This window comes from Canis aureus, chromosome 8 (genome assembly GCF_053574225.1).
Source record: "Canis aureus isolate CA01 chromosome 8, VMU_Caureus_v.1.0, whole genome shotgun sequence".
Lineage (NCBI taxonomy): Eukaryota > Metazoa > Chordata > Mammalia > Carnivora > Canidae > Canis > Canis aureus.
In genome coordinates this window covers 64,121,931-64,147,300 of record NC_135618.1, presented here as the reverse complement: position 1 = coordinate 64,147,300, position 25,370 = coordinate 64,121,931, and the positions used below count along the sequence as shown (strand labels likewise).

Below are 25,370 nucleotides of genomic sequence, written 5' to 3'. Positions count from 1 at the left end.
AATGAAAAGGAAGTGTCTCTTGTAGTAAATGACAACTTCAAAATCATTTTTGACAAGCAGAAGCCATGTGAAAACAACTATGAAGAGAAAGGAAAACAAATCAAGTGCACAATTTAACTCTCTTGTATCTTTTATTTGGTTCATTCAAAAACAGTTAATTCAAAGTAGCTCTAATTTTTTCTTCAGGTTTCTCATGTGTAATACTTAATTCTAGAATGCAGCAAGAAGAAACTATATCAACTCAATACAGATGTTGATAAAACCCGATCAATTTAAAATAAATAATTCAATCAGAGAGGTATCCAAAAGGTTTCATTAATTTTTTTAAACACCTTTCTTAAACTTAACATGAAACCAGTGACTGAAGAGATTTCCATCACCTCCACAATGAATCTGGGAGCACACCCACAGGACCCCAAGACCCGGCACCCATCTAGCACATTCATCATCTTCACACAAGTCACAGAAGAAAAACTAATGCTTTGAGCCAGGCTCTTTTAGAAGTAGTTTTCTTAGCCAGAAGCTTTTTCTCGTTGTACGTTCTTTTGTTTTTGTTTTTTATTTCCTAACCTGCTATAACCTGCAAAACTGTTCGGTACAGACTGTGGTCATTAGTATATTACTGAAATATAGCTTGATTTACACAAATCTACTAAGTATCTACAGACTGAAATAAATACTGCTAAAAGTATGATGTTATTGATCTGACATTATACATCCTACAGCTGAGCTCTTCACCAAGTCACTCTATATGTAAAGTAACAGGAAGACTTCAAGAAGCCTTATATTTGACAAGATAGTGACAAGTTACTTAATTTCTCTGTAACTCAGCTTCCTTCTCCGTAAGATGTGAAAAACAATAAACAGCTCTTGGATTCCCAAAAGATTCACCTGGGGTCCCTTTAAGTGCTGAACATCCCTGGTACATTTGAAATAAGATTCAATTTACAAAGAATTGATTTACCCATAGCTTTTCAACAGCAATTCTGTATTGGCACAGACATAAGTTTATTGGATCAATGAACCATCCAACACATTTTTATTGAACACTTAGTACATGGAAAGTATTGTGTCAGCTACAGAGAACACAAAGGAGAAGACAGGGTCCCTGCCCTGGAGAAGCTTACAACTTGGAAAAGGAGATGTGATGAACACACTTGGAAGGCTAGATAACAATCCAAGAAAGGTCATGGAGCACTGTGATGGTTAATTTTATGTATCAACTGGACTGGGCCAAAGAATGTCCAGATAGCTGGTTGAACATTATTTCTGGATGTGCCTGTGAGGGTGTTTTGAGAAGAGATTAGCATTTGAATTGACAGAGTGAGTAAAGCAGATGGCCCTTCTCTTCATGGGTGGAGATCATGCAATAAACTGAGGGCCTGAATAGAACAAAAAGACAGGAAAGTTGGATTGCTTTGCCTCTGTCTGACCAATGGACTGGGACACTGCTATTCTCCTGTCCTTGGTGGTTCTGGTTCTGTGGTCTGTGGATTCGGGCTAGAATCTACATCATCAGCCCTTTCAAAGTAACTACACCAGCTTTCCTGGCACTTCTCAGCCTCCATAATCATGTGAGCAAATACTTATATCAATCTCCCCCTTTCTCTCTGTTTCAGATAGATACATGCTGTTAGTTCTATCTCTCTGGAGACCCCTGAGTAATGTCAGCAGCAAACGCTGAAAGTCTCAAACCCTGTGACCCTCTGAGCACTGATCTCTGCCACCTTACCTTCTTTCACCACTCCCACATACCTATCTTTGGTGTCAGCCTGACTGCCCCATCCTCAGTTCTTCCTGCTGTGTTATTAGGACTCAGATGTTGTGTCTGTACCCAAAACCAGCCTTTTCAACAAAATTTCACATAAGCCCAAGCATCCTTCCCCAACCTACCCTTGGCCCATGCCCACCAATGCCAATAGCCAAACCTCTGTACTGTGCCCACTGCCCTCTCTTCCCCTCCTCCAGCCAGCAATTATGCTGACTGCTTCACCGTGGTGGTAGCTATCTCTATTTGGACCCTCACTGCTTTCAAAAGAAATCTCTCATGGAGTCCTTATCACATTGGCTCTCTCACGCTCCTCCAGCATGTCACCTCTGCAGAAGTGGCACCATCTCTGTCTCCACGGAGTGCTTTCCCCTTGTCTGCACAAACATTAAGAAATCCCCCATGACATCCAGATGACAGTTAAGGTTACTCTCTCCTTGGACAGAGAAATAAAATTGCTTCTCTTGTCCTTTCGCGCATACTGTGAGAAGTCCAGAGCCCTCCTCAATTTTGCTGCTAATCACCAGAGATGCATTCTCAGGGTCACATCAGCTGTTCACACTTGCTCAGCTTACTGCCGGTAGCCTCAGGGTGGGGGTTCATGATGTCCCAGTAGAACTTAGCCCCCTTTTTTGGCATTATTTAAATTCCTCCTCTTTGCTCCCCCTGCCAAGGACACTCATCTGTGCGTAGACACACAGAAAGTTAGAACAACTGAGCAGTGGTTCTGCCCTCTGTCCCTAACAATCACACACTTCTCTGCTCTCCCAGGCCAGGCCACTCCCGAAGTCAGTCCCCTCACTTTGGAAAACACACCAATTCAGCTTCTTCCCTCCCCACCTCCATCCACTCTGGAGCCTCATGTGCCTACTAAACGAAGACCATAAAGTCTGTCTCCTTGGGCAACACAAGAATGGCAGATGCCCTGAAATGTGAGTCTGCCTTGTAATCCCTCTGCCACTAGTCTTGGAAGGTAGAAGAAACGATTTATTTCCCCACTGACAAAAATTACAGCACAGCTTTGGAGGTGAAAGTGGCTATAACCTGCTCTGCCTTTAGGTTTTAACCCTCTCATTTACTTGACCCTTTCCTTACCCCTGGATGTACCTTCTAGCTACTCCCCTCCCACTACCAAGCCTCGAATCTTAGCACCACCAGAGCAGTGCCTACTGTCCCACCTAGAACTGGCCAGTGACCTGTGCTTAAGGCCACCCTCTTCCTTACAACACTTGCTCCTCCAAATGCTCAGGGTGCCACTCTTGCTTCTGTTCTTGGCCCTCGTTCAGAGCTGCTCCTCCTCTCCTCCCAGGCCTAAATTTCCCTATTGCGCATGTCTACATTCCCCCCACCCCCTGCATCTTTTTAGCCATCTGTAAGAGACCTCCCCCCCCAGATCTTGACCTCCAGTTCCTCTATCCCCAGTTCTGATTCACTTCATCAACTACCTACTTGGCATTTCCTGTCCTCCTTGTTCTCCCTATTGTTCATCTGGACTACTGGGAAGCTGGTCATCCTCACTGCTCAGTGCCACATCTAGCCCATCAGACCACTGCTGCCCAAGGTGAGCCCTGGGAGACATCAGCCTCAAATGGTCAATGAAAAAGGGATTTTGCCTTTGTCCAAGTCCTCCAGAACGGAGAGCCTGAGGCAAGGACTACATGCCAACACTTAATTTGGGAAGTGTAAGCAAGGTAGAACATGTTTAAGAACATAGACTCAAGATAAAGAGAGATGTGAGGTAATGGGTCATCCTAGGTGTGGTGATGGCACAGACTCAAAAGTGTATCAGTTCACCTGTTAAACACATCCAGGTACATGGGGGCATCTCTGGAAAGTTTATAGAAGCAAGCACACTTTGGAGGAGTCCACAGAAGAAGAAAAGATGGGAAATCCACCAGCCTGACTCCCAATTTCCACTGATGGAAATTCATCTCTTGAAGAGGTAATACTCCCTGGACACCCAGCCCCTTGGGACCCACTCTGGGAACATTGGGGGTATGACATTTCATTCAAGTCCAGACATGGAGAGGCAACTAAATCAGAACTGAGCCCAGAGTAAGGGGCCAGGCAGGGCTGGGGCTGTAATTTAAATCAGGCAGGGAGTGCTGTGCAGACAGTACCTCAGAAAGAAAGAGGAGGTCAAAAGAATCCAATAAGGTATCCCACTCAGGTTCCATGGTCAAATATGTTTGAAATAGCACATAATATATCCCCCTTCAAAAAGTCACAAGGCATATTAAAGGCTCCAAGAAATCTTATAACAAAGACTTATTTCCCAAACTAAATTAAGCACAGAACCCTTCTGGCTCAAAATACCCTAAATGAGGTTTGTAGAAACATACTTGAAAAAATTATTCAAGTCAACTTACATTCCCAGTTGCACAAACTTTAAAAACTTCTCCATCACCAAACATCTTAGATGAGCATGGATGCCTCCAAGATGGTGAGGAGCAGGGTATCTGACCCCACATGAGGCTTCCAGCCATAGACCATGGGCATGTAACCTTCAATTCCAACAAGACTTAACCTCTTACTGCTCCACAGGTCCCCAGGCTTTCCCCTGCTGGTATATTCCCTCAGCTGCAAATGCCCACCATCTCCCACCCACCCTGAATTGATCTGCTGTCACATACCCTGCCTTCTCTGCACCACTTCCTCGGAATGTACAGGCGGACACAGTCTTCCCCTGAGCCATTCCCTGTGTGCCAACCTCTCAGAGGGCACGTGGGACTTTTTGCCACTTATTTAGTACTTGTTTTATTCTCCTTTTCAAAGTTTAGAGGCTCAAAGGCCAGAGACTAATCTGTTACTCATTTCTGAATCTTAAGGAGACCCTCAAGTATAGGGTCTTGCACAGAATAGCTGCTCAGTGAATGATACAGATATAAGTGCTATGAACTGGAGAGAAACAACCTCTCAAAGACATAAATACAGTTGTGGATTCCAATGTTTTAGCTCCTCACAGATCTCTAGTGATGGACTGCTGACTCTCCTGTGTTTTAACACTGTTCTAAATAGAATCTGATTTCAAGGTAAATAAAATATTCTTTATGAATCAGTCACCTTTAAGAGCAATTTGGCACCAGAATAAGAAAGTTTCTAAATGGTAACATAATAAACTGAAAATTTGTTTACTAAGAAAGCAGTTTACTCCCAGAAAGATGGAGAATGTTATTTTAGAGCAAGAACTGCCAAATTTACATACTCTCAAGCATAAATGATAATCCTCATTAGTCTGAGAGCTGTAAGCAAGGTCCTGCTGATATATGGCCCGCTTGGCTACCGCCAGGGCCTAAATGTAAGAAACAACCAGAGGCTTGAAATATGTTTACACCAATCTATCCAGGGTCTCCAATTTGGCTTCTTTATCAAAATGCTTTTATTCCCCTTGTCCCCCCTGCCCACCCTCCTTGAAGCCAAAGCCTGAGTCACAGAAGGGAGGACCTCAGGACACAGTCTGCTGTTGGGCTTGTGAGTTCCTAGACATGTGCCCATAACCTGTGCTGTTCTTTTACTGCCCTCCACAGCCCTCCCCTGTATGCTGAGTTTTCCCCTGTGGCACCCAGAGATCCCATGGAGCAAAGCCACAGGCCACAGAGCTGAGTCGAGAGAAGACACTGGCACTCAAGTCCATTACTTTCAATGAAGCCCCCTTTTGATGAGAAAAGTAATTCCAACTACAGGGAAAATATCTGAAGTGCATTCATACAAGGGAAGGGGGGCAGGGAGAGATCCTCAGCACCTCTCAGCATTATAAGGTAGTGGCCGCCTCTCATCAGTCCTGACAGCCTCAGGTTTCCTTCATACTTGGTTGCCTGTCTCTGTGGTCTGTGGGCTTAGGCAGGATTGCCTGAGAATATAGGAAATGAGGAAATTCTGACTCTGCCTTCAAGAAGCTTCTACCATGGTTGAGGAATGACATAACCAAACAAAACATTATTGCCAGCCAGTTCCCTCTTTCGTAAAAGAGAGAATGCTTTCCTCACGGGAGTGCTGAAGAATAAAGTTCAGTTTATTTCACTTCAATTGAACTTAACAGACATAACAAGCACTAAGCACAGCTCCTGACAGACAGGGCTCCATAAATAGCAGAAACATGAAAGAGTTCCATGGGGTTTCTACGGAAGGAGGGAAAGTTCTACGAAAAATAGCATAGAAGGTTGCACTGGAGCCAGGAAGGCATGAAAGAGCCCATTCCTGGGACACACAGACCCCCAGAAGCATGACAAGTCCAAGGTGGCCGAGTGATAGCACTGCCCTAAGAGCTCCCAGAGCCACATCACCAGAGAGCCAGACCCCCTGGTCTGCTGCTACAACCTGCCGTCCCTGGGATGCTGGGTTGGGCACCTCCTTCTCCTTGTCTGTATGATGGTGTCAATAATAGGACCGACCTTGGAGTACTGTTACTAGCTATCGCTATTGTTACTGGAAGGAGACGACTTGTAGAGAAGCCTCAGGAAAGGAAACACACGGAGAGCAGTGGTGGTATTGCAGTGAGTCTGGGATCCAGATGGAGGAGCACAGGTTTAATTTAGAATGGGCTCAGGGGCAGGGGAATCTCTTTGGTGTGGCCAGGCTCTGGGGGGATTCATGTGCAGCCCAATCTCTGCAAGGTGGACCTAACATAGGAGTCACGTCAGTAGGCAGCCACAAAGGCACACGCAGAGGAAAGATGATGAGAGCCTGCCCATGATGGCAAAAGTGCAATTGGAGGCATGCCAAGAGGGTGCCTTCCCAGATTCTTGCCAGCCAGCAGGGCAATCAAACCACAACTCTCCATGAGCAGCTTTAGGCAGCCCAGCAAAGGGCTGCTGACCTCTGTATGATTCACAGGTACCTACCTTCCACCTGAATCAAGGAAGCATCAAGAACAAAATGTGGAAACTCTAGTTTCTAGGACAATAAAGAAATACACCTTTTAGTTTCTGCACATAGGCTTAACAGGCAACATGTAGCCACACACAGGACCATGCCTAAGTGCCACAGGTATAAATACGCCATGTCTCCTACACTAGAGAAAATGGAAACTTAATTACCACTTGTTTTTGGTTTGGTTTATTTCTAGCAAGTTAAAGATCTGGCATCTTTACTACAGCCTGACTAGAATACTCAATAATGAAGTTATTTGCTAGACCAGAGAGGGAATGGCGTCCATGAACTGGGCCAGTTCCCTAGCAGATCCCATGGGATAGTGTCAGGGATGGGCAGTTATCACCACTGCCATTGGCTGCAAACCGAGACTGGCTTTCCCTAAGGAGGCAGGTGAGGCCGATCTTGCTCCACAGGCCTTCCTGGTCCAGAGTCAGACTGAGGTGTCTGGTGTCCTTCCAGGAGCCCTCACCTGGGCCAGGCCACTGTCACCCTGTAAACAATGGTGCCTTCTGGGGCCCTGCTTGAGGGGGATGGCCATAACAGAGATGTTGGAATAGCACAGCATTATCATTCTACATTATGTATAATGATCCATAAGAGATCCAAGGCACAAGTGGTTTGATGGAAAATTTTGTTTAGAGCTAGAAATGATCATGTAGCTTTCTCTAATTACAATTTTAACTCTGCTCTAAAACATAAAGTCAGACTTGTCATTTTCCTCATTTTTCCCTTTCTTTTCTCTTTACCTCTGAACATAGTCCAGGTACACAAACACAGTCATAAGAGTAGCAGGAACACTGAATCACTGCTGACCTGGGTCACATGGGGAAAGACTGGGCAGAGATGAAAGGCTTCATCTCCTATTTCTCTTGGCCATTCATGGGCCTCACTGGGGAGCTTGCACCTTTAATAAAAAATAAATAATAGATTTACAGCCTCTTGGTTTGTAACAAGACAAATGCTATTGTGTTTTGGGTTTCAATGATACATGATAGACTGGGAAGCTTGGTTTTAATTCATTCCCATAACTTTAAAAGAACAAAGAAAACCTGATGGGCTTGAATGCTATTAATAAGTTGATGCCCAAAACTTTCTCCAAACAGATTTACTGCCTTTACTAAGATGGTCCCTTTGAAGCTCCTACTTAATGGAATTCTATTGTTTACCTCTAGATTTATTTCACTTGATCTTGAAAAATCAAAAGCCAGCTGAAGCCACTATTTATAGCCATGTGGGGTTTTTCTCCTCCAGAAAATGTATAAATGTATTCTTTTTGCTTAAATAAAAAAAAAATGAGATGCTCTGGATTGAATCTTTCTGTCCTCCCAAAATCCACATGCTGAAGCCCTAACCCCCAGGAGATGGAATCTGGAGCTGAGGTTTTGGGGAGATAATGGGGATTAGGCTGAATCATGAGAGTGGAGTCCCCATGATGGGATCAATGCCCTTTTAAGAAGAGACACCAGAGTATCCTGTATCCTCTTCCTTTCCCCACCACATGCCAAACTGCAGGGAAGTGGCCTCTGCAAGCCAGGAAGAGAGCTCTCACCAGAAACCAAGTGGACCAGCACCGCAATCCTAGACTTCTAGCCTCCAGAACCGTGAGAAATCTATTTCTGTTGTCTGAGCTGCCCGCTGCCCCAGTCTGTGCTATTCTCCTACAGTGGCCCAAACACACACAGATGTCAGTTCAAACTTGGGACCTTTCTTCTGAGACACAAAAAAAGGTTTCTTTGGCTCCTCATGAGGATAAAGCAGTAGTAACTCAACAACTTGAAGCAGGTAGAAGAAGAAACTGAGAGAATTACTCCCCTGTACTTGGAGACACCAGTGGCTCCAACAGGACAGCTCATGCTCAGACATTTGTTATTCACAGGAAGTGCCTTTTACACTCTTAATTTGTGAGCCTGTCCGTTATTTCTTTTCTTAATCCTAGAACTCTACAGTCCTCATTCCAGTAGATTTTCTTTCCAGCTTCCACCTCTTATCACTTTTTTCTTTATTCCTTTATTTGGTTTAGAAGTTGGTATGCTTCATACCTTTAAATGAAATGTTTTCCTTCTGAGTTTCATGAAGCCAGGTTGAGCCACGCTGCACCCATTACTCTCTACCCTGTTTGAGCTGCATGGAATGCCCATGTGTGGAGGGGTGGGGCATGGAGTGGGAGCAGAGGTCTCACTTTGCAAGTGACAGGCACCCTGCACACAGCACTCACCAGAGTTAGGGGTGTGGGAAGAAGGCTGCAGATGCTTCTCAAGTTTATACAACCTCAGCAACAAGAACATTGGCCTCACTGGCTACCTTGAACCCAGGTTCTGGCATCAGTGAACAACAGCAGAAATGTCAATTCACATACCAGATCGAATCTAGGACTAACCAGTCTGGTCTGCTCTGCAAGGAGAGCTGGGCGGCCAGTCTATCCAAGTCATCAAAGTCAACTATTAGGACTCCTGCTCTATCTTCAGAACCAAAGTGAAAACACCAGCTCTGCAAAGAATGACACCTAAAATAGAGCTCTTTCTTTAATATGTAATCAATAAATGCACTGAGAATTGATGAGGAGATCAGAAAAAAAAAAAAAAAAGATAAAAAACACAGTGTTTAGGTGTGGCCTCATTACAAATTCAGGTTTCCTTCCTTCCTTCTTTCCCTCTCCCCTCCTGTCTGTCTGAACAGAGGCTTCCAGGGGTCTCCCTGAGCCCAAGAACAGAACAGACAAGCCGAAATCGAAATCACCATGGCACCTGGCCACAATAGAAGGACATAGCCCAGTTCCCAGAAAGCCTTCTATTGTTTAGTTAGCTTTGGCCCTGAGCTAATCTGGATAACCCACCCAACCCCTGGGGACAGGATCATTTGGTTATTATTCTTTCCATTCAAAGGCTGGCTCTGGAGGAAGCTCGCTAACCAGATGCCAGGGTGACTGAAGAGACACTGCCACTGTGTCTTCACCTGAGTGCTACAGTTCCCCAGTGGCCAGCTGCATCAACTGTCCTGGGACATGGCTCCCTGACGCCTGCTCTTCCCTGGGCCAGGAGCAAATAGATGCAACCCATTTCCTGTTGATAAACCCCAGGCCTGGCCCAGCAGAGAGGGGCCCTCTGCTCAGTCCCTTCAACTCACAACTCTGCCCACTGTCCATGCCCCAACCACAGCTGCTCAGCACCAACCCCCTTGCAGAATCCCAGCCCTGGTTCCACAGTGACGAGTCCATCAAGACGGCCCATTCTTGACTGAGACCATGGAAAACTTTCTAAGTTAAGGATTTTGTCAGATCCCAGCAATATTTAAAATTAATTTATAGCTCCTCCACTGCTCTGGGATAAAGCCCAGACTCCATCAGAGCAAGCTCAAGGCACTGTCCAAGCAGCACCTACTTGGCCCTCTACCCTCACCCCCTCTCCCTGGGCTGTACACACAAGCTCCAGATGCTCTGTACTTTCCCTGAGTGGTCACACAGGATGCTGCTTCTGCTAGAACACTGCTCACCTCCAATCCTGCTCTCATCAGCTTCCACCCACCTTTCAAGGCACATCTTCCTGTACTCTTAGTTCAGGGGAATACAACCAATTGCACCCTGGACTTCACTCCTTTCATACTTACCACTGTTTGGCCTGTGCACTTGCATAAATGGTCCATGTAACTAAAATTTCTACAGGGGCACTGAGGATGTCTGTCAGGGTCACAATTAAATCCTCTATACCTTCTACTGTGCCCCAAACAAAACAAGCATTGGATAGTCATGGATGAATGGCTGCCCATCTTCTCTAAAAAAGTTGACCAAAATAAAAAAATAATAATAGAATAATAGAAGCCACCATTTATTGAGCTCATACACTGTGAGGCAATTTGCTAGGCCTTTTTATGTGTTTGGCTTATTTAATCCATGCTCTTTCTGGTACATTCCAGTGGTCTCCGCTATGGTCAGTCTGTGAAGTGTGTCTTTCTAGAACACATGGGGAGAGATTAGTCCAGTCAGATATGATGCCTATGCCAAGCCCAGGTTTTCATACCTATTATGAATACAATCTCTACACTATTGCCCCGAGGGTCTAGAAGATCCTAATCCCTAATAATAGGCTCCACATCCTCTCTGATAAGGCATTTTTGCCTAGGACTACCACAAATTAAAACACCTTACTTTACAAAAATTCACAAAATACCACTACACAAATTAAAGGTTTATCAAAGTAATAGAAAAAAGAATGTAAATTACTTAAAATTAGGAACTGGTGATTTATTAGTCTTCCTATTGTCTATAGTATTCTGATAGTCAATACCCAGTAGATGTGTGGTAGACTGACTTTATTTTTTTTTTTTTTCACACCATTAAGGCTTTTAATCAATACTTTACATTTGATACATTTAGTACATAACAATTAATACAGTACTAATTAAATTGCTATATCTTCTTAATAAGGGTTATTGGTCTACAAAATCTTTGTTTATGCTTATTTTTGAAAGATAGTTTCATTAAGTGAAAAATCCCAGGTCAAAAAATTGTTGTCTAGTAATAATACTCTGCTGCTGTTATGTGTACCGGCTTCCACTGTTGGTTTTGAAAAGCGAGTTGTCTGATTGTCTTCATTGTAGTAACTTTCAAGATTGATAAACTGTAAAAATACATGTTTAGACGGATTATGGTAGACTGACTTTAAAAAAAAGATATTAGTCCCTTCCTGCTGACCTGAAAGTTTAATTTAACAGGTCAGTGCTCTTCCTTTGATGGTTAGGCAGTGGTAGTTAGCCAATTAATCCTGTGTACTTGGGAGGTTCAACAAGGAGATTTTGAAGATTTTCTAACAGGATAGTGAGTAATTTAGGTAAGAGGAAGGAATAAGTGAGTAAGAAAAGAATGACTGAGGGCTTTTTAAGGGCTAGGCACCGTTTTTAAAGATTTACCAATTAGCTTAAAAAATAGACAGATTTAGCTCAATATTAAGACAACAGATTACTTTACATCTCTTCATAACTCACACCAGAACTCCTTGTCCAAGTTAAAAATTTGATCCTATTCTTTGATCACCAAGAATGCTATATTTGGTGAGCTCACATTTCTCAGAGCTGATTATTTTAAAAAGGGTTTTAGATGAGCTACTAATTTTGAAAAGATGTGTATTTGGGATTTCCTTTATAACAAACTCCTAAACAAAAAGCTGGTTACCAATAAAGATAGCTTGGAAAACCGCCAGTAACATCACAAACAAGATTTTGCAGGTTGATAATATAAAACATCCAGAATAAGTTGAAATATACAGAGAAAGGTATTCCAGCTATTGCATTTAAGTAAAAATCAGCTTCAATAATCCAACTCTAAATCAAATAACAGGACACTTAGCTGAAATATTTAAAACAAACATTCCGATGGGAAAATCTTAATTTCATTAAATATATTTGAGAAAAATATAAAATATCAGCTCCCTGGGAAAACAAAAAACAAATTTATGTCCTGTAAGTACAAATATCTCAGTACATGCTCTGACAGGGAAATTTTTACTACAGATGGTAAACACATAAATCACCATAGATTAAAGAAGCATGCATGAAAAGCAAGCAAAATGAATTCTAGGCATTTATGTATTGACAAAAATCACTGAACAAAATAAAGAACATTAATTTGTGTTAAAATAAAGTACTTTGTGTCACAAAGCTTGCAACGCCTTTGGGGACCCATCGGTGCAGGAAATCACACCTACTCTTGCCTGCCTCAGCACGCCATGCTAGGGAAAATGAGCAGGCCACTGCCATCTGTTGACTGCGACAGAAGTTCATGATCATGTTTTATAAACAAAACGATCATTAGAAAACAAGAAGTACCTCCAGATAATCCAGAATTTGAGAGATTCTCACAGAAGCAATAGATTAAATGGGAATCCTCATCATCGTGAGAGGAAGACAGTAGTTTGGTGAAAGGGCAGAGAAGCAGCACCCTAAGGCGTGTCCCAATCCAATTGGGTGCTGGTGTTACACAGAAAATGAAGCACCAATGGTTTCTGTCTCTCCTCTGTCAAACAATGGAGCTGTTGTACAGGATTTAGGATTGTGAGGAAAAGAGAGTGAGAAGCAGAAAATGTTGGTCTGAAGGCCTGTGAAAGACACTCTGAGCCACAGCAAAGGAAGATGGTGGTTTCTGACACATAAGGCACACCAAGGGACACAGGAAAAGTGTAAGTGTTAACTGCATATCACAGAAAACAGACCCAACAAGTTTAAGGTCAAAATCTTCCTCCGAAAGTAACAAATTTGTAATGCAGAAGGACAAAGTGAAAATTTCCTTCAGTAAGTGCAAATCAGAAGCCAATGACTGCTGAGCGCACAGACATAAAGCCCACCCAGCCCAGGATTGCCGAGCCGTCATTGAGAATAGCACCTTCACTTCTGGTCCTGGCTTCTGTGTCAGGGCCACCTCACCACCTACGTGGACAGGTAACCCTCTGGGACTCTTCATAAGGCTTTATAACCAGGACACTGCTCATTAAAACACCGTGGCCACCACATCAAACTTCTCAAGAACAAAATCCTCTGGTCCTGGCATCATGAACAGCTGTGCTTCTCTGCAACAAAGAATCTGCTTTACCTGATGAGTCTTGGGAAGCAGAGCACAAGCTGGGATTCCCTTGTCCTATGGGCTGCTGTGTAGCATCACCACTAAAATCAGGTGCCTTCAAGGCAAAGGACCTAGACTCTGCATCTTTCTACGGTCTCACATCCAGTTCTAGTATGTGGGCCTACTTTTGTTTTTCTTGTTTTTATCATTTCTAACTGATGTATTTTCTTTGTACTATTTGTATCATTTCCCAGTTTTAAGTGCATTTTAAAACTGAGGAAGATATAAATTTTAAATGAGTAAATAAATATAAAAATACAAACTTATTCATTTTTCAAATGAGAAAATTAAGGTCCAAAGAACCGCTGATAGCAATATGCAGAAAAAAACATGCCATGCTAAATACTCAGTAATAAATTAGAACAGCTCAACTAAAAATAAATGTTTATTTGTATAATGAAAAAAAGATAAACAATTTGTATAATTCCTTTGAGAAAATATTTTCTATTTATTTACAACGTAAAATGGATATATGCTCCCAAGTCAGAACCAAACTCATTGGAATCTGAATGGTGTCTGAAGGGATCTGGTGACCAACAATACCCATCACAGATAATCCAAATGAGGTCAACATAGAAAAAAAAAAAAAAAAAACACTTTATGTTAGGAAATCTGATAAAGGTAAAGTCACCAAAGGTATATATCACCAAAGGTAGAGTCATTAACTGTAAAGTTCTGTCTGCCAATGGTCTGCTCTTGCTATAGACTTCTGGTACAAATAATTTCTGAGGTCTTTAGGAATGTGGTACTGAATACACTTGGGGGTCATGAAATACTTATCAGAAAGAAACCCAAAGGATACCAGAAGGTCAAAATTCAACTAGACAAAAACTCCTTGAATGTTGACCATTTTAGGGATTGACAGATGAACCACCCACAGTCCCTGATCAGAAGAATCTGAAATCTAGTGAAAGAAAAAATTTATGTTCACCATAATAGAAAAACTAGTGGTGATTACTATTCTGACAGAGGTGTAGAGTCATGGAAGCAAAAAGAAGGATGACATTTTCATCTGAAGGGAAGTTAGGGAGGACATTATCAGAGTTGTCTCATGTAGCTAACAAAGATTGATACAATAAATGAACTGCTCTTTATGTTATTAGTGACTCTGGTTCAAGCAACCAATCTCTTAAGGATCACTCTCTTGAGATCATGTAGAATGAAAAGGTAAGTGAACGACCCAGATACTGGGCAAATTTGAATCAAAGTACCATGAAAACTAACCACAGCTTTATTGTTATCTATGACATGTACTATCACCTTACACATTTCATTACTTTTGTTGTTGTTGTTTACTGTGATAGTTTAGCTCCACCAGGGCAAGGATTTTTGCCTACTTTGTCTAAATGCCAAGACATATAATGGGCATTCAGTACTTATTGAATGAGCAAACCAATGATACACCTTAAAAAAAAAAAAAAAGGTATGCACCAGGGGCACCTTGGTTGGGTGTCCAACTCTTGGTTTTGGCTCAGGTCATGGTCTTGGGGTCGTGGGATTGAGCCCCATGTCGGGCTCCATGCTCAATAGGGAGTCTGCTTAGGATTATCTCTCTCTCCCCTCCCCCCCTCAAAATGGTAAATAAATCTTAGAAAATTAAAAAAAAAAAAAAAAACTTCATATCAGTCAATCCTAAGTTTTGTTTCCAGGAACAACGCTATAGTGACATCTGTCACTCACTGCCAATTTATGATATACCACACACTCTTCAGATTCTGTTGTAAATTCAAGCCATCTAATCCTCAGGACCCATGGGCAAGTCAGGCACAAAGGGATCAACATCTTGCCTGAGGCCAGAGCCAGCAAACCAAAGGGCACTGCTTTCCCTCTCTAAGCAGATGACCCGAAATGTGACCCAATAAATAAATGTAAGGATGTTCATTGTACAGGTTTTTAAAAACCCTAAAACAATCTCCTGTATTTTGTGGGTATAATTTTATTTGAATGTGCTCTTAAAAACCATATATTCAGGGCACCTGGGTAGCTCAGGCAGTAAAGTGTCTGCCTTCGGCTCAGGTCGTGATCTCAGGGTCCTGGGATCGAGTCCTACATCAGGGTCCCTGCTTAGCAAGGAGCCTGCTTCTCCCTCTCCCTCTGCTTTTCCCCTTGCTTGTGTTCGCTCTCTGGCAAATAAATAGTCTTTAAAAAAAGAAAAACAAAAACTGCATATTGTTCTGTGTGCATGTACTTTTAATTCAAATGAATGATGGTACTATGCTACTCATCCCATTCAGCAGCTTCCTTTTCCAACATTGCTGTGTTTTGTGACACCTCACACCTTGCTCAGTGTACAGTAGCCACAGTTGCTTCTGATTGCTCCCTGTGCATAACCACCACAATCTACCCAGCTGCTCTCCTAGATTAGCACCCAAACTTCCTGCCTCCAGAAACAAACATTGCCACAAACACCTCGTCCACCTATGTTATTCAGTTACTGACAACATCCTTAGGACATATACCCAGGAGAATAAATTGAACCATTCTGTGTTCCTAGTTTGATTAAGAACTTCCAGGCTGTTGTTCTCCATTATAGCCACAGAAGTCTACATTCCCACTAACACTGCATGAGAATTCCTATATTCATTTTTCAGCTTTCTAATTATTACTAGTTTAATAGTGATTATCACACTGTTGCCTCCATTCTTATTACTCTGGTTACTAATGAGTTTGATGACTTCATATGCTGGCAGCCTTCTGGTTTACTCTTTGGTGAAATATAAGCTCACATGCCTTCCTTCTTTTTCTACTAGGATTGCTAACTCCTTCATACCATTTTGAAGGAGTTTCTTGCAGTTCTAGACATCAACTTGCTATTATTCTCTTACAGGTTTTGGACATTGCATATATCATCTCCTGCTCTGCTACCTGGCCATCTGTCTACCAATGCCTTCATGACATAGATATCAAAACTTAATCAAATTTGTCAATTTTTTCCCTATCACTTTACGCTTTTGTTGAAGTTTATCAAATTCTTCAAAAACAGGGATCCCTGGGCGGCGCAGCGGTTTGGCGCCTGCCTTTGGCCCAGGGCGCGATCCTGGAGACCCGGGATCGAATCCCACATCAGGCTCCTGGTGCATGGAGCCTGCTTCTCCCTCTGCCTACGTCTCTGCCTCTCTCTCTCTCTCTGTGACTATCATAAATAAAAAAAAAATTTAAAAAAATTTTTAAAAAATTCTTCAAAAACAAATTTTGGAAGAGATTTAATTGAATTTAAAGATTAATTTAGAAAAAAAATAAAAAAAAATAAAGATTAATTTAGGAATAACTTAAAAAAAAAGGAATAACTGATTTCTTCCTAATACTACATGCAAGAGAATAAAAAGTCTATTACATAATCTTCTTTGTTATTAAAATTAAAATTTTCTCTGAAAAGATATGCATTCTTGATTAATTTGTAGATACTATATAGTTTGTTGCTAATATGTTGTTTTATTACATTTTTAGTTGTAGTTGAATACTACTAATGAAGAGAAATTACATTGATTCTTATAGATTGAGCATATATACCCAATGTCACCATACTTATTAGTTCTAATAATCAGTTTATTACATTCTATTAATCGCGATGACCTTATTATCCATAAATATTATCCTTTTATTCCTCCCAATACTAAGCTTTTCTTTCCTTTTCTTCCTGGATAGCATTCCTCAGGACATCAATGCTTGGCCAAGCCCAGCAGAGATGGTGAGATAATGTGGCAGATACTTCTGACTGAATCTTTCAAACTCCATTCCGTTCTACCTCTATCTAGATGGGTCTGAAATCCAGAAACTACATCTGGATCTACTTCTCAGGTTTCCTTGCAGATAAGGTTGTGGATGCAACTTGGAATCTTGTCACTTGAGAGGCACTCTCCAAAGGATTTTGGAGGAGGGAGGCAAAGCAGAGGATGCCCCCACTCCAGTGGATGCTAGAAAGCAAGGATGGGAAGATGTGCTTGTCAGGCCAGAGTCTGCATTTGGGTGTCTAGTTATCTGCTTGCAGGGGTAAAAAGTGAATGGTAATGAAAATGGCAGCAGCAGCAGCAACTTCCTGTCTTCTGGACCCCAACTACTGTGGGGTGACCTTGAGATCAGCCCCCAAACCCACTCCTCCAAGCCCTTCCAACAACTTAAGTACCTAATGCACTACATCTCTTTCTGTCTGGAAACCAAGAAGGTTTTGTTGTTTCCTGCATTAAACTGTGATGGACAACAGTATATTTATTCCCAGTATTAGAGGGAATCGTTCAAAATTCTCCATTAAGTTAATCTGTGATATAGGTTTTGGCATGAAACCTTAAAAAAAGACCCCTTCCCTTCTTAATATATTACCTATGTGTATTTTTAAAATCACTTTATCAAGTGCTTTTGCTACACTGTTTGAGATAACCACACTTTTTCCTTAGTTCTCCTAATGGGCAGGACTGCATTTATCAATTTTCTGATAGTGGCTTCAGGAGCTGGACATTGTTTCCTATACCTTCTACTTTCTGGAAATACTTGTAAACAATGGTAAGTGATTGTTTCCTAAAAGTTTGCCAGAAAACACCTATAAAATCCTTCTGGATATTTTGGGGAAAAAAATCTTTGACTACATGTCTATGTACTTGTCTGATCATATGTTGATCTAATCGTGTTATCGATTTTTTCTCATGGCAATTTTGACATTTTATATTTTTTTCTGAAAATATATTTTATTTCGTTTTTTCCCAAAGTTTATTAGTATGTAATATTTGTTCCAATATTTTTTTTATCATTTTAAAATATCTTTGGTCTATGGCTATATCGTAATTTTTTGTTCATTTTTTTCTTCTGATTCAGTCTATCCGAGATCTTATTCAGCTTTCAAAGAACCAGCTCTTGATTTTCTTAAACTTCTGTATCATTTAATGTTATTATTCTGTACTTTATTGCTTTTAGTACTTAACTTTATTTCCTTCCCTCTTGTTATTGGATTTTGTTTTGTTGTTTTTTTGTTTTTGTTTTTTTTACCAACTCTCAAGAGGACTGCCTGGCTCACTTATTTTTTAACTAACCTTTCTTGTTTGCCAACAAATGTAAGACTTTAAAACCTGTTTAAGCACCACATGGACTCCATCTCACAGTTGGGACATTTTAGTTCTCAAAAGATCACAATTCCATTTTTTATTTCCTTTCTAACCCTAGGATTATTTAGAAATACGATATTTAATTTATAACCACAGGGATTTTACAGGAGGCAGGCTGTCATGCTGGTAATTCCTTGTCATGTGGTGCCATACTGATGGACCCTGAAGTTTATCACTCCTGTTCACGGGCTTCCTGGATGGCATGACAATGGCTTGCTCTCTGTAACCATTCCCTACAAGCCCCCAAATGCACACTCTGTTGACTGTCCAGTTTTAGGCATACTTTTAATAGCAAGTGCTCACTAATTGTTGCATCCAACTCTTCTCTGTGTCTGCTCATTTTTTCACAGCAGGGTTTAGGCTTCTGAGAGTGGAGTGTTGAAACTCTCCCAACACAACTGTTGATTTTCTCTCTCCCTCTCTGCAGTTCTGTTGTTGCTTGGTATATTCTCAAGCTGAATCATTAGCAGTCCATATTTCCAATGAGTACACTGTGTTCTAATGCTCCTTTAATCAGTCTAGAACATCCCTCGTTCTCTCTTATAAGTTAAGTTACCTCTACTTTCCCTGGGTTCCTGTTGATGTAGATCTCTTCTCTATCCTTTTATTCTCAGCCTTCCTCTGCCTTTCTTTTGAAGTATGTTTCTTGGAGATAACTCATTTCTGCATCTTTTTTTTCCCCTTGGGTCTGAGAACTCCTCTTTATAAAAGATAACCCGGTACCATACATCGTAATTACTATCACATTAGATGCTGGCCACTCTTTTCATATTTCCCATTTAGTGTAGTCCTTTGTCTTCTCCTCCCCAACCCACCCCTTCCCTATTTTGGATTAGACAAAGCAAGTATCTTCCTGCTAGTATAAAAGCCGTACCTCTGTGTTTTGTGAGCGTAGTGGCCCCACAGACAAGTCTCTTTGGTTTCCCCTCCACTCAATACTGCAGATAATGTCTGGAATCTCAGTTCCAGGTTACTTGGCCTGTGGTCTCTTCTCTTTGGTTCTTGACATTTTTAAAGGTACTGATAAAGCTAATTCCCATATCAGGACCCACAAAATGGAGGCCATTCCCATGGACCCTATCCACAGCACAAATCAAATCCTAAGCCAGCCTGTGCTGTGGGAAACACCTATCAGAGAAACCTAACACATACCAATCACAATCGTCCAGCAACACTTTAGCTAGCTCATCTTAGTCCTAACCTGTCAGACCCTGTCTCAGCTCTGCTGCTTCCAACACTCTACCAAACTGCTCCAAACCCCTAAGGAACTGCATTCAACTGCCTGTAAAGATCCTAGTAAACAATCCATTGACTGTCTTCCCTTGAATAAAAGACATCAGACTTCAAACTAAATTGGATTATTCTGTCATTTGACAGCATCAATAAACATTCCTAGGGGACCTGATCTTCCTTACTTCCCATGTCTGTTGGAGATGCTCGCTTGTTTACCACCTTGCATATTTAAATACTTCTTCCAAACACACTTCAGCAGAGGTCTTCATACCTAAAGCCTAAGGACTTGTACAGCTGAAGATAATTATGCCCTCATGTGTGTATGACAATTCGGCTGCCAATAAAAGCCAATGTATTAGGAAAGTCAAAAGCAGAGCTTAGTATAAACAAACATAATGCCACTGAATTGTACACTGAAAAATTGTTAAAATGGTAAATTTTATGTTATGTATATTTTACCACAATAAAAAAAAAAAAGAGAGAGAGAAAGAAAAAGCTTTCTTCTAGACTCTCATGACACTCCTGGCTGCCTCCCCATTTCCCAGTGACAAGAAAATTCAAGCAGACTTCAATCTCCACAAGGGGTCCTCATGTTTTTGTTGTTCCTAGCACTAGAGATTTTATACTTTCTCAAAAGTTAACCTGGGATGAGAGCGTCAGGGTCCATGCTACTTTACTTGGTTGGAACTAAAAGCCTGTGTACCACTTTTTGCCTCTAAAACCTACACTGGAATAGGCCATATTTTCTATGATGATCATATCCTACATGAATAAACAGAAAATGCGATTCCAAAGCTAGGGGTCAAAGCTGATAATGGCAAGTTATTTTTGGAAACTGTACAATATGGTCTGAAGTCCTCAGAGATAGGATCTGCCTTGCACACGAAATCATTTTTCACTAGGGCACCAGGTGAGTTCCCAAACATCCACATTATAATACCCACGTGAATGCTGGCTCTGAGGCAGCATATTGCGGCATTACAGCATTGCATTCTGTCCTAGATCAACTATGTAAACATAGCTGTAGGTTGTTGAATAACACAGACCTAAAATATATATTATGGTTGCATATTTTCTCTGTATTTTCTCCACTGGCATTTTTGTTAAATTAATCTTTCTCAATACATTTTAACAAGAAAATGGAAGCAAATGTGAATTTAAAAAGAAAACCATGAAAAGAAAGTGAAATATTCATAATTTACAGGTTCCTTGTAAAAACATTTTCCAAATGCAAGGTCAGCCTAGAATGAGTCTTGTTTAAATACATATTCGAAAAACTTACTTAGCTTACTTGTTAGAGACAGCATATCCTGGAAGGAAACACAGGCTCATTGTAACGTGGCCTCTGACAAAGTCTCCTGCAGCTTCCATATGTAAAGGTGGAAAATCCATGAGGCGGCCATAGAGGGAAACACTAAGTAATCAAATTCAAATTTAGGGGTCCAGTCTTGATTCAAAAACGGTTTACTGAGCACTTCCTATGTACCAGGCACTGTGCCTGGCCAGCAACTAGCACTGAAGGAAAACAGATGTGCCACAACCCTGAGAAGCAAGTCTCCTCAGGAGTCACTTGCTCAGGGGAGACCCAGTCCCAGTGGTCACTGGGATGTTTAGAGTCTCAAGGACTCTCAAGTTCTGAAATCATACTTACAGCTTCCAGTAAGGGGAAAGGCACTGGGATATGTGGGAATAAACAGCCAGGAAGGAGATGGTGTCTTTGCTTTCCTCCACAAGAAGTTCTGTCCCTGATGCCTGAAGAAAGCGACAGTCATGGACAATTAGGTGGGTGACTCCAGAAAGTTAGCACAATGTTGCCCAAACATCCGAAAGAAAAGAAGTAAGCCTTAGACTTTGGGAGTAAACACTAGAGTTCTGAATCAGAGAAGAGAGTGAGGGACAGTTAAAAAATAGTATTCTAATAAAACTCTGGACACAGATTAGGAAAACAAAGATTTCCTGGCATGCCTGATATATATTCCATGCCATCCTATGCCACTCTCCTCAAGTTCATGATCTAGAGATATATTTTTTAAGAGAAAGAGGGGGCAGGGGGGAGGAGATAATAAATGCCTTCAAGACATAAAACAGATGGTATATCAGATACAGTAAGTTGTCAAGGAAAAAATAATAAAGTTCAAGGAAAGGGGAGTGTGTTTGGTGGTAGGTGTGAAGATTTAGGATGAATGAAGAAGACCTAATACAAGCATGACTTCTGAGTAAAGATCCAAATGAGGTCCAAGAGCTAGCCATCTGGATCTTTAGTCAAAGAGCAGGTCTGGTCGAGGCAATAGCACATGCAAAGCCCTGAAGCAGCAGCAAGCCAGGCACACTGGAGGCCAGAGCGTCTGGGCCAAGATGAAGGAGGTGAAGTTCCAGTGAAGGCCACAAATGGCATGCCATGTAGAGCACTACCATGGCCTGACACATGTGTTCATGCCACCACGTGAAGAGGGGGCTGGGCCAGGGGAGACATACACACCAGGTGAAAGATGGCAAAAGATATACTGAGGCATATGAAACATTTTAAGAGTTTATTTCAGCAAACCTTGATTGGAGCAGCACCAAATGGTGAGTGGTCAGGAGCCCTCTGCCCCTGGCGCCAGGGGAAAGACAGAAAGTGCAGAAGCAAAGAAAAGGCCAAAAGGCTAGTTGGCTGTTTACTTCTTTAGTGTTTTGATTTTGTAACCTCAAGGCATTTACAGGCTTCAATTTCAGTATACTTACATAGGCTGCTACTGCATTAAGGCTGTGTCAGTTGAAGGGCCTCCTTGCCAAATTAATTTAACAGAGATAATGATGCCAGTCTGGTAGCAGAAGGGGTGGTTACAAGTGATCACATTCAGGATATATTCTTAAGGTAGAAACAACAGTATTTCCAAATAAACTGGATATAAACTGTGAGAGAAAGAAATAAATCAAGAATGATGCAACAGTTTTTGACCCAAAAAACTGGAAAGAGTTGCCATGAACGAAGATGATGAATTCAGGGGTAAGGAAAAGGTGGAAGGCATAAATTTGGCTCATCATCATATTGAGAGTCCTCAGAAAGGATGTAATTAATTGGACATCTGTATTTTTCAGAAGCAAAACAAATACCCAAACATAGGTTAGTTAGGAGGTATTCAGGATACATACAGCACATCTCCCAGAAACATATTATTTTAGGGTAAATAACATTTAAAATAATTTTACAATTAAATAAACATTTCTAATATGAAGCAGAATTCAAAATTTGTATGAGTTTTTAAGATTAAACACCAGACTTCAAAGAACTGTGCTTGTGACAGGTTGTTTTGAGCTACATTCTGGTCTCCTGGGGCTGTGTATTTCTCTTTTCTGCCAACACAAGTTTTTCTGTGTTCTTCCAAGTCCTGAAGAACTTAGTACTTTTTATGTTTATTCAACATCAATCATCTTGAAACACTGATTGAATGTCAAGCACTATACTGAGAGTCAGGGCTAGCATGGTGAACAGAACAGATCCCTGCCCTTATGAAGTCTACAGTCTATGTTGATGATACTAGGCTCACCTGTTCTTGTTTCTGTTTAGACGGGTTTTTAAAGGAAAAAGCATGGTGTCATCTTTGTCTATACTTTACAGGATTACCTTGAAGCTCAAATATTTATGACTGCAAAAACAGTTTAGAAACTGTAAACAGGTATGCAAGCAATGTGAACAGACATTGCTCTGAAATGGGGCTGCAGACATAAAGCAGAATTACTGCAAGATACTCTGGATGAATCAGAGAAGAGTACAAATGAACAGCTACATCCGAGTATGCTGATTAGTACATCTAGGCACTGAGTGGGGCTCCTAGATGTGCTGGCACTAAAGAAAACCTTACAGCATGTGTTTTTTCATTTCCTAACAAAAGTAACATAAAATTTCAGTGGTAGACAAAGTACTATTTTCTGGAGATGGACCCAAGCAAGGTTCCCATGGGTCTTCATGTAAGCCATGCTGGACACCGGGGTGGGCAATCACAGTCACTACCATTTTATAAAGGCTACAACTGCACTGCTCAAATGGGGCCTCCTATGCTGATGAGCTCTGAAGTCAGAGCACACAGGGGCAAACTAATGAATCACCACGTTCTTGCAAGAATCAGTATCCTACACCATTCAGGTTTTATTCCCAAGTGCCCATCTTATTTTGTAGTAATAATCACTTAGATATCATAGCTAGGTTCAGCATTTGAACCGTAAACTAAAAGCTTCAAGGAAAATATCTTCAGTTGGAGAGGATATTTGTGTCTTCTATTTGCATTCTTAAGTTCTCAAAACACACATCCTATATGTAACAGGAAGCTTTAAAGCATTCAGCCACAGCTTCTCATACCCATTACTCACAGGTCTGAATTCAAATAGTCTCTGCTATGAGACCTCAACTGTGGTAGAAAAAAGCGACTATGTGAGGGGCACCTGGGTGGCTCAGTGGGTTAAGCGTCTGATCCTTGGTTTCGGCTCAGGTCATGATCTTGGGGCCATGGGACAGAGCCCTGAGGTGGGGCTTTGTGCTTCATGGGGAATCTGTTTGAGGATTCTCTCCCTCTGTCCCTCCTTCACACACTCACATTCTCTCTCTGAAATACATAAATCTTTAAAGAAAAAAAAAGGGGGACCATGTTAATTTGTAGCGGAAATTTATTTGCCTAGTAAAAATGTATATTAAAGGTTTATAAATATTATGCCTTGTTCAAATGCTACCTTTGAAAACATTCTGATAGTCTCCTAATTTTGATAGGCTGGTCATTAACAGAAGAGAAAAATTCTCCTGAACTCAAAAGCTGAACAATTAGGTCTAGTCTTGAGTCATTTTTACATACATGATTTAACTATCATTTAGATGTTCTGCCCTGATAACAACAAACACAGGCTGCAGTGGTAGCTCCTGGCTCCCAGTGGTCACCCTGTTGGCCATGTCTGGGTCAGCCTTCATATGCTCTCCTCCCCTCCTTCTTCATATAGGAGCAATCTCTGGCTCCCTGTCCACACAACTCGTGCTGCACCAACCATCACCCTTTGCCTGATGATTGGAAAATGGTCAGGCATGTGACCCAAACCAAGCTAACTTCAATCTACCCCAAACTTTTTTTTTAAAAAAAAGATTTTATTTATTTATTCATGACAGAGAGAAAGAAAGGCAGAGACACAGATAGAGGGAGAAGCAGGCTCCTCGCAAGGAGCCCAATGTGAGTCTTGATCAATCCCATGACTCCAGGGTCATGCCCTGAGCCGAAGGCAGATGCTCAACTGCGGAGCCACCCAGGTGTCCCTACCCCAAACTTTTTTTCAAACAAATCTCAAATAGTTTCTTTCCTTCTCACTGAAAGACTGTTAGGCTAAGATGCTGAAGGCCACCATATAGTAGGCAGTATAGAGAATGCTCATCAGCAGAACTTGAAATTTAGGAAGAAATGGAAATAAAGAGTACGTGTCCCTGGTCCCAGTCACCCCAGGGCTCTCTTGTCCTCTCTGCAATTCCTTTGATCCTATGACCTACTCTAAGATCCTTCCAAGAAATCCTTTATGCAGCAATTTCTTTGAACCATATGAAATTACTATTTCTTTAAGTCAAAATGGTCTATTCTGGCAGCCATTCTGGCAGTTTTAATGGTTCTTCTTACTAAGCTATGTCCAGTTTTTGCCACAACCTAAAGAGTCTTCAGTGACTATAACTGCCAATATTTAGTGGAACTTTCAAACTATGTGACAGAAATAGGAAAACATATATATATATATGTATTACCTAATATTGATCATTGCTGGTAAAGATAAAAGATACACATGTACACAC

General features: G+C 41.4%; 1 protein-coding gene and 1 long non-coding RNA gene across 7 annotated transcripts in view; one reads left to right on the top strand and one right to left on the bottom strand.

Moving 5' to 3' along the window:
- SDK1 (sidekick cell adhesion molecule 1) overlaps positions 1-25,370 on the bottom strand; it is an 894,112-nt gene that overhangs the window by 556,385 nt on the left and 312,357 nt on the right. The window contains exon 1 of one of the 6 annotated variants that reach the window (XM_077907640.1): positions 3,218-3,239. The exons of the other annotated variants lie outside the window; for them this stretch is intronic. Coding sequence (XP_077763766.1) covers positions 3,218-3,224 — 7 coding nt within the window. The 5' untranslated portion in view covers positions 3,225-3,239. Of the gene's footprint in view, positions 1-3,217; positions 3,240-25,370 lie in introns of those variants that run through there. 6 annotated transcript variants of the gene reach the window in all.
- On the top strand, positions 3,336-6,077 carry LOC144319473 (uncharacterized). Its single transcript, XR_013385280.1, has 3 exons — positions 3,336-3,710; positions 4,724-4,800; positions 5,296-6,077. It is a non-coding gene; the product is annotated as an uncharacterized LOC144319473 (long non-coding RNA).